The following is a 9,291-nucleotide window of genomic DNA, read 5'->3' on the forward strand; positions in this document are numbered from 1 at the left end:
ACTCCGCCACCAACATCAGAACAGCTCCGCCCGGACTCCTACGGGAGCCGGGCTCCGCTTACGACCCCTACCGTCAGGAGGACCTCACCCGGAGCTCGCCAGAAACCAGGCTCCGGCCGTTGCCGAGCTTCAATCGACAGATCCACGCCCCCTGACAGGCCCTCAAAACGGCCACGACCCTGCTCCACTTCCTGTGGCAGACTCCGCGCAGTACCATCATTCCCTGACAGGCCGCAGTAACCCTAGCCGCCCTGCTCCACTTCCTGCGGCGGACTCCGCACAGCTCCACTATCCTCTGGCAGGCCACAGTGGCGGCCACGAACCTGCCCCACCTCCTGCGACGGATACCATGCGATTCTCCTATCCGCTGACAACGGACGCTGCTCCACCCCTCATAACAGATTCCACGTGGCGGGCCGAGGTGATGGCCACGTGTCCACTCCACTATCTTCCGCAATCAATTCCCCTGACCATGGGCGGCCCACTACCAGGCGGTTACAAACGTCGCCATCAATCCGTTGCCTCTCCCGCCTATAAAAGGGGGATCCAGATACGTTATTCTTTAAGCTCCTTTTCCCTATCTCAAAACTCTGCTAAATTCTCCGTTCGAGCACTCCATTCTTGTTGAGGCAGAGAACTGACTTGAGCGTCGGAGGGTCTTGCCGGAGCAACCCCACCTCCGGTTTAGACTTCCCTTGCAGGTCCCAGCGGCGACCGCGGCTTCCCCGACTCCAGCTTCTCCGGCGCAAGCAGATTTTTGCACCAACAAAGATCATCATTACATGTTTCAAATTAGATCTGATCTAATCATTTAAATCTGATTTTAGATCTAATCATGCATCTCATGCAACAATTTACCAAGCATATATCTAATGCATCAATTAAAATTGATTATAATCTTATGCATTACTTTAAATTTCAGATCTGATAAACAAATTTTTAGATCTGAAATCACGTGTGAAAACGACAACCTGGCTCTGATACCACTTGTAGGATGTTGCACATCCGATGTCATGCATGCAGAAATTTTGGTCTGCAGATTTTTAATGTTTAAAAATAAAAATTGCAGCAAACTTGAAATCAGATACAGATCAAACTATTTAATCTGTGTCGCATGCATGTAGTAGATCTAATCTAACTCCTTACACAGGATCGATCACATGATCATAATGTTGAAATTAAAAATAGATTTTATATAGGAACTAAATTGAGATCAGATCTCAATATCTTTGTGCGGGTAGCAATCCATCACGATTGATGATACGGGTAATCTGATGAGGTCCTCGTCGAGCCACACGTGTCCGGGCTCCACAGGTATCCACACGAGGTCCTTTGCCCGATCAAAGGTTGTCGAAGTCATCGGGGTGCTAGTTTCTTTGCAGATTTTTCTCTTGATGGCTGATTTGTCGTCTTTTTCAGATCTCTCGGACTCCTCCAGAGATGAAGAAAGACGCTCTTAGGAGGAAGAAGTGGTAGAGAAGAGAAGGGAGAAAACTCTTTTTCTCTCTTTTCTCTCTTCTAAAAATCCCAATGCCAAAACCCTAGAACCCAAGGGTTTCCCGCACGCTAACAAGGAGTTGCCCACACCCTTTTTCACGCACAAAAAGATTTCATGCCAACCCTATTTTTCGTTTCTTCCTCACGGTGGGAAATTTGATTTCTCACACGGGAAAAAGTGTTGTCGCACAAAACCAACCATCTTATGGTTGGCGCCAAGGGTGGATAAGATGAGATCAAAATCTCATTTGATTTCAAACTTGAATTCAAATCAAGTTTGAATTCAAACTTGAAACCAACTTCATCTTCTCTCATGGTGGGATATCGGATATCCCTTTTTGGTTTGTTTGGTGAAAACCAGGTTACACGCACAAAAGAAATCAGAGCTTGGCATTAAGGGTGGTTACGATGAGATCACATCTCATCAAGATAATGACTTGAATTCAAACCAATTTGAACTTAAATTAAAACTATCTTTATCCTTATCAAGAAGGGCGACAAGGGGGCTTTGGCGTAGTGAATTCTCATGCAAAAATCAGAATTAGCATGAAAAGAAATCAGCATGGGAATAAGGTGGTGCATGGGGAGATGTCCAACTCACTATGGACTCTTAGGTTGTTTCAATTTAGACTCTATCCAAATCTAATTTGGTCAGGCCTAATTAGATCAGTGAACCCAATCATATTAGGCTCCTAAACTCTCAATTAAATCATAATCAAATTAGGAATTAAATGAATCCATATCCTGATCAAATCAGGAATTAATCTCTCTTAGCGATTAGGTTATCTCATAACCTAATTAGGTCAAATCAATCGAATCCAATTCAATTAGATTTGATTCAAATCTCATTGCTTCATTAAATTGAGTCGATTAGCAATCCAATTGTTAATTAATCCTTCAATAATTTACTAATCATTAGCAAATTTTGTTATAACTCTTGCATATCAATCAAATGATGATTTTATCCTTTAATGATTCGTAATCATTAATCAGGCATCTGATCAGACAAGAACCTTTTTTGTGTGACCCCGTAGGTTCTATTCTGTCTGGTAGTAAGATATATTGTGACATTTATCATAATATCATCGAAACTCTTTTCGATGGATTGTAATAATTCTAATTCTGCCCTTCGAGGGTCATCGATCATCAAGACGACGCTCGATGAATCTTATAATCCATCAGTGACACCTAGTAGTATGTAGTGGCAACCAGCAGAATAAAAGTATTGAATCTCTAAGTGCAGTTATCGTGTAGTCCGATTCTTCTGTCGTGAGTTCCGACAAGATGTAGGTCAAGGATAACTTGTCAAACCCATTCGTCCATCATATACTAGATTCAATTGACTCGAGTCCATGTAAAATTTTATGGAAACTCTTTTTCATCATTCACCTACCGTAGTCTTGGATATTAGGACTCAGTCTCATGAACTGCATAGGATTTCTCTGTCTATCAGGGTTGACAGATCCTATATTGGTGCACACTTATTTCTACAATGGATCTACTGTAGTCAACATACACGGTAAGATTCGGAATGGTTAGAAAATCAAATGATTGTGCAATCAAACTACAACAACCGCACTATGAACAGTCGAGGCACCTCAGATCAAAGAGTTATCTACACCACTGCAGCTATGAGTAAGTCACTGACAAGTAGATAACCATCCTAGTGACTTCTCATGTTGGTCATATACAGTATCAGTTCTCTAACAACCACTTGCACTGTCGCTCCAGTGTCTTTACACTGGAGACTCGAGACTCATCTGTCCAAAGAAAGCGATCCGTGCACCTGTCTATCTGGATCAATCATCGTCCCTATGATGATTCTATGATCGAGAGCAATTTAAGAATTAACCACTAATGACATGTGCCTCAAATACTCAACTTTTTGAGAATACGTGTTATCATTCGTTAATTCATCGAACGATTCATAGACACAATTAAAGTACACATAACATGAATGAAAAAATAATTCAAATTTTATTAATTTAAAAATTCAATTACAAAATTATGCTCCAGAAGTGTACATGTGTTAGCCAATTTGACTTCTAGGGCACACATCTAACACTGTGGCTGCCTTCTGTTGCTGCTGAAGTGTGCCATGATCTGCTTCTCTAATTGTTCGAAAGAATGGATCGAATCCGGCTGTAGATTCGAGTACCAGACCTGGGCGGACTTCTTGAGAGTCGTCGAAAAAGCAAGATAGAGGGCATCTGTTGTCCCTTGGATCATCATGAGTCTTGTAGCTCTCGAGGTGGTCGAGTGGGTCGAAGGTGCCGTCGAAGGGCTCTAATTGTGTGGCATCTTGAACCGAGGGGGGATCGATTCTTCCATGATTTTCTTAGAGAAAAGAGGATGGTGTTTAACTCGAGACCATCCGTCTGGCCTTTGTGGTCCTTCTGCAACTTCGTAAGCATCGATCGAGCTCTTGGAGCTTTCGATTGTACTCGTTTAGTTGAAGAGAATCATTATGATGTCATATCTCGGAGTCGAGTCTCCATCAGGCGATCCAGATTGGGACTGATGATGCTTATCCTACAAATTTTGATGCTAAGATGCTCGTCGGACTGGAGGATTGGGGTGACGAGACTATTGAGTAGGCTGAGATTGCTAGTTGTGGTAGGATGTAGTAGTGGGAAGGCCTTTCTCCTTAGGCTGTGATTGCTACATCGCTGCTTATTGGAGGCCTTGGACGACGGTCATCAAGGTTTGGACTCATTGCAGGAGTGTGACAAACTACTGTTGGCAAGGTTTGCCTCTCGATATCAAACCTCGTACCAGTAAAATTCTACTAAATATTGATACATGGTTCAGTACGGTATGGTAGTGTCGGTATGCTCCGAAACAGCATATTGGTACGAGATCGGTACGGTATAGTAAGGACAGTATGAGGCGGTACGGCATTCCATGACTGCTGGTCTGCCACCACGATTGGGTGGGAAGACAGGCTCAGCTTGCTGAGTAGTCCGTTCCTTCTTTCGTGAGGAATGCTGACTAGAGTTGGCCGAAGTGTTCCGTGCTCTTGTTCTCACCATTTCTACCTGGTGCACCAATCTATTGTTGCAGAGCTTAGGTGGTGTCACATCGGGAGGTCGGTTCGGTGTGCCCCAAGATGCAAGCCACCCTCTACGGTCGGGGGATCTGCAAGGAAAGTCCTCTCGCCAAAGCATGTCTGATGGGGATCCTCCGATGCTTAAGTCAGCCGAAGCTTAGAAAATAGTTCAAAAAAGGAAGAAATGTGGGTAAGAGCCTTTTCCTAGTTACTTGAAGGTCCCCTGCTTACCTTTTTTATATTGAGAGGTTGTGGTGGTTGTTTCGCTGGACACTGATAGGCTGTCAGTGCCTAGGAGCCCACTACCTAATAGGCTGTTGGGATTTTGTCCACTATCCCGTGATCTGAGTTGTTAGTCATGGATGTTGATCGTGGGTCGTGCCCACTCCCCAAAGGTGGTTAGAGAATCTCAGAGATTGTCCGGATGGCCAAGTGGGCTGGGAACCTAGGGTGAGGTTCTGTCTAGGATCACTCACATAAGTCGTCGGGTGTTGTTGGGCAGGTCTCGATCTTGAGATTAGTAAGTGACCGAGGTGAAGGTTGGGTGGAGGTTGATCTTGTAGCACCGTCTTATCTCGGGAGGTGATCTGGTCTTATTGGGCCATTAATGGGTGCTCGGCTTCGTCCCAGGAAGTAGAGCTTGTGTCCAATAACGGGTAATCCCCCTAACAATCCTCAAAAATTGTGTAAACAAACAAAGGATAGATTCACGTCTTCTACCATCACTTGGAGTCTTGGATTATCCAAACAGAAGACAATAGCATTCACAATAAACCTTCTTAGAGTTTCAAGGAAACACGTCTGAGTGGAAGTCCAATCCTCATTGATGTGAATGCATCAAACTGAAATAGGAAAATCATGAAAAAAAGAAAAAGGCTATCAACTCTTGCATATAAAGATGCCATAATCTTGATGTCAAAGTGCAGACTGTTCCTACTTGTATCTCATAAGAAATCAAGTTTCTTAAATATTCTAGTATCCACAACACTAGCTTCCAAATTTGAGTAGCTTTAATGGCCATCTGACAAATGTTTTGCAGGTTTAATATGACTCAGGGACCTGTTATAATTTTCCCACTAGTTTATGGTTTCTGATGAACTGGTTCACTTCCACCTTTGCAAAATATACTGACACCACTAGTTATGAAGTAAGATGACCTGGAAGAGTTAACTCTCAGAAATGCTGCCTGCAGTAAAAATCTTCTGAACGGTGCTTGCGTGAACCATTGTTAGGATTGTTCTCTCAAATCTTGATAATGGAATCTTTAGATGTCAAAACATGCCTCCCAACCTCCACCAACTCTGCCTATTGGTACATATGTACTTCAACAATGTTTAATTAACAACTTAATGAGATGTAATATTAATACTTTATAAGCGACAGAAAAAAAAAAAGGCTATAGGTTAATTTGATCAACAGTTATCATCACAGGGGCACCAGCTGTTAGAATTTCATGAATTTAAGTTCATATCAATCCATTTTGTAATTGGCTCATTTGATGACAGTTTACAGTGACCAAGGAGTTCCCACTTCATTCCGTGTACCCTCTGGTGCAGTAATTCCCTTTGGGTCAATGGAGTCAGCACTTGAGAAGAATGGTTCATTAGAATCGTTTCTATCCTTGGTAGAACAGACAGAGACTGCCAAACTTGAAAATGGTGAACTTGACAAATTATGCTTTGAGCTTCAATCATTGGTTTCAGCCCAATACCCATCTAATGAAACTATTGAAGCTATTGCCAAAATCCTTCCAAATAATGCTCGCCTTATAGTGAGGTCCAGTGCCAATGTCGAGGACTTAGCTGGTATGTCTGCTGCAGGATTGTATGAATCAGTCCCAAATGTCAGCCTTCTGAACCAGAGTGTTTTCAGAGCTGCTGTTGGCCGGGTATGGGCTTCCCTCTACACCAGAAGAGCCATTCTAAGCCGCCGGGCAGCTGGTGTACCCCAGAAAAATGCTATGATGGCTGTTTTGGTGCAAGAGATGATGTACCCAGATCTCTCCTTTGTGCTCCATACCGTCAGCCCAACAGACCATGATCCCACACTCGTTGAGGCTGAGATTGCACCTGGGCTTGGTGAAACACTTGCTTCAGGGACACGTGGCACTCCATGGCGTCTTTCATCAGGGAAGTTCGATGGCAGAGTTAAGACCTTGGCCTTTGCGAACTTTAGCGAGGAACTTTTGGTGCTCAGTGCTGGCCCTGCTAATGGAGAAGTAATTCATCTAACTGTGGACTACAGTAAGAAACCATTAACCATAGACTCCATCTTCAGGAGGCAGCTTGGCCAGCGCCTCTGTGCCATTGGCTTCTTTCTTGAGCAGAAATTTGGGTGCCCACAAGATGTTGAAGGGTGTGTGGTTGGGAAAGACATTTTTATAGTCCAAACAAGACCCCAGCTGTGACCAAGTAGATCACCATTATACAGCTAGCCTTCTTTCAATAGTGACATCTTGCAGTTAGGTTGGATGTGAGGCATCTGTTGCCATCAGTATTTCATCCACAACTCTGTACTTCAGCATGGACCCTAGGTTTGTGCTGGACTATATTACAGGAATTCATTCGGAGTTTTAATGTTATCATATGTTCGGTTGCATTCCTCTTGTTCTTTCATGGTGCTGGATTGCTGCAGTGCCCTCTTTATGTTTTGGAGATGCCTATTCTAAATAGGGATGATAATAATTTTCTGACTTGTGAGCAGTTTCAAGTAACTATTCATGCCATCTATGTACCATTACTCCCTATTGTAGCAATCAAGAACAATGTATGAGTGTGAGTGGTGCAACAGAGTCTAATTCATCGGTATTTACCTGTAATTTGTATGCTTTCGGTCTTAGTGGACCAAATTTATGGATTTGTGAATGATAATGTATCAATGCTCTCTCTCTCTCTCTCTCTCTCTCTCTCGCCCCACCACACCCCCTCCCACCTCCCCTTTCTATATTAATAATAATCTTGACTGGTGCTATATAGCATCCTAACCTAGGAGCTAGAAGATTATGAATGGATAGGAAATACAAATTACCGGGTGGGGACGTTTCTTTTCCTTTATTTTCTTTATCTTTTTCTTTTATCTGAATGGCCTGGGTGGCGGTATTTCAAGTGTAGGATTGTAGCATATGTATCATGCTTGCAAGCCATTCCCAGTAGTTATTAGTTCTCAATATGAGACAACAAAGGAATATGTTTGGGCTATAGCTATTTTCTTATAGCTGACAGAAACACTTGGCAGCATCGGAAACAGATACAAGGTTAATACTGACAGTGCTGGCGCCAGAATCAGTCGTGATGGTAGCAATAACAAGCAGTTAATCTGATAGTGATGGTGTCATTGGTGGTGGCAGCCATGATGGACCAGTGTGGTAGTGGCGGTGGCAGTAGTGATGACTCTAGAGCCTGTGGCCATGGTGATAGCACAGCATGATGATAATCATAGAGGTAGGTGAGGTAATTGTGACTGCAAACTGGAGCAGGTGATCTCTTCGGAATAGGTGACAACAATTCTGATGCTTGATATACGTGGAAGGTCTTCTGAAATTGGGAAATCCGTTTCAAGTTATTTTCTTAAATGAATAATTTTGAACCTTGTAAAATGTTCCTAATAATGTATTTGTTCAACGCGTTTCCAACTTTCCGCTGCTTAATAAGTTTGATTCCGCTGCTTAATAAGTTTGATTTCAGGTATGGTTCATGTGGAATATGAAAAGAAATTCTTGGTCTTACCAAAAAAGAAAAAGAATTTTTTAAAGCTCTATTAGGATTTGACGTCTTGAGATTCAGTCCACATTAAACCACAGTGAGGTTTGCGGCGAAAAATAGAGTCCAACAAGATCAAGATCACTCCAAACGGAGCTCGGATGGAGGAGATACGAGCTTTTGAAGTCGGCATGAGACTCGAGGCGGTGGAGGACCACCGACGGTGGGCTAGCGAAGCGGCGGCGGTGCGGTCCCAGGTGGCGGAGCGGGCCCAGGCGAGGCCAACGCGCGGGACGCGCGATCCAGGTGGGCGTGCGGCCCATCCCACGTGCGGGCTCGCATGGCGTGGCTTGGGCCCAGGCGCCCGGTGCGGGCGCAGCTCAGGCCCACACGTGCGGGCCGGCCCAAGACCAGGCACTGCCTTGGGCTTGTACCCAGGTCCACGGTGGATCGGGCGGTCCATGGCGGACCGCATGGATCGTCAGGGCATTCTCGCGGTTCACGGCATTATTTTATGGATCGATCGTGATCGGACGGTCCAGGGATGTTCCGGTCTTGATCCAATGGCTTGGGGCTTGATCTGGGATTTGTTTGAGCTTGATTAGGATTCCTAATCTAACCTTTGTTTAAGGCCTATAAAGGCCTAGGAACAGTGAATTGTGGTGTGGTGGTTTTTTGATCACGAGAAACAAAGGGCGGCGGTCTAGTTTTTTTTTACCGTGGATGTCGTACGGAATCTGTGAGAAGAGAGAGAGAGATCGCGCTGCTTAGAGAGAAGAAATAGGATGCTTCTGGACAGCGGATGCCGGTCGCTTCAGAGGTTCAGGGGGTTTTTTCAAGAGAGAGATTTAATGAGGAAAATTTCTAATGAGAGAGAAATTGGGTATACAAGAGTTGAGGGAGAGATCTCCTCTTGTAAATTTTTTTTCATAGTGAAGTTTGCATTTTTCATGGAGGCGAGCTCTTTTGTGGCTGATCCACGTATTTTGATTATTTTTTATTTTATTTCTTCTTTCTTCCTGTTGCATCGCATGGTATTGAAAAGAT

The 9,291-nt window shown here is 43.9% G+C and overlaps 1 protein-coding gene across 10 annotated transcripts in view; it reads left to right on the forward strand.

Annotated features, from left to right (window-relative positions):
- LOC105034176 (phosphoglucan, water dikinase, chloroplastic) overlaps positions 1–7,144 on the forward strand; it is a 146,089-nt gene extending 138,945 nt beyond the window's left edge. For 7 of the 10 annotated variants that reach the window (XM_073243502.1, XM_073243503.1, XM_073243507.1 and 4 more), the window contains one exon: positions 6,052–7,144. In XM_073243502.1, the coding sequence (XP_073099603.1) occupies positions 6,052–6,953 (902 nt within the window). In that variant the 3' untranslated portion in view covers positions 6,954–7,144. The remainder of the gene's footprint in view (positions 1–6,051) is intronic. The other 3 variants (XM_073243510.1, XM_073243511.1, XM_073243509.1) reach the window with 2 other exon arrangements.
- Positions 7,145–9,291: the final 2,147 nt, after the last annotated feature.

Source organism: Elaeis guineensis, chromosome 9, assembly GCF_000442705.2.
Source record: "Elaeis guineensis isolate ETL-2024a chromosome 9, EG11, whole genome shotgun sequence".
Lineage (NCBI taxonomy): Eukaryota > Viridiplantae > Streptophyta > Magnoliopsida > Arecales > Arecaceae > Elaeis > Elaeis guineensis.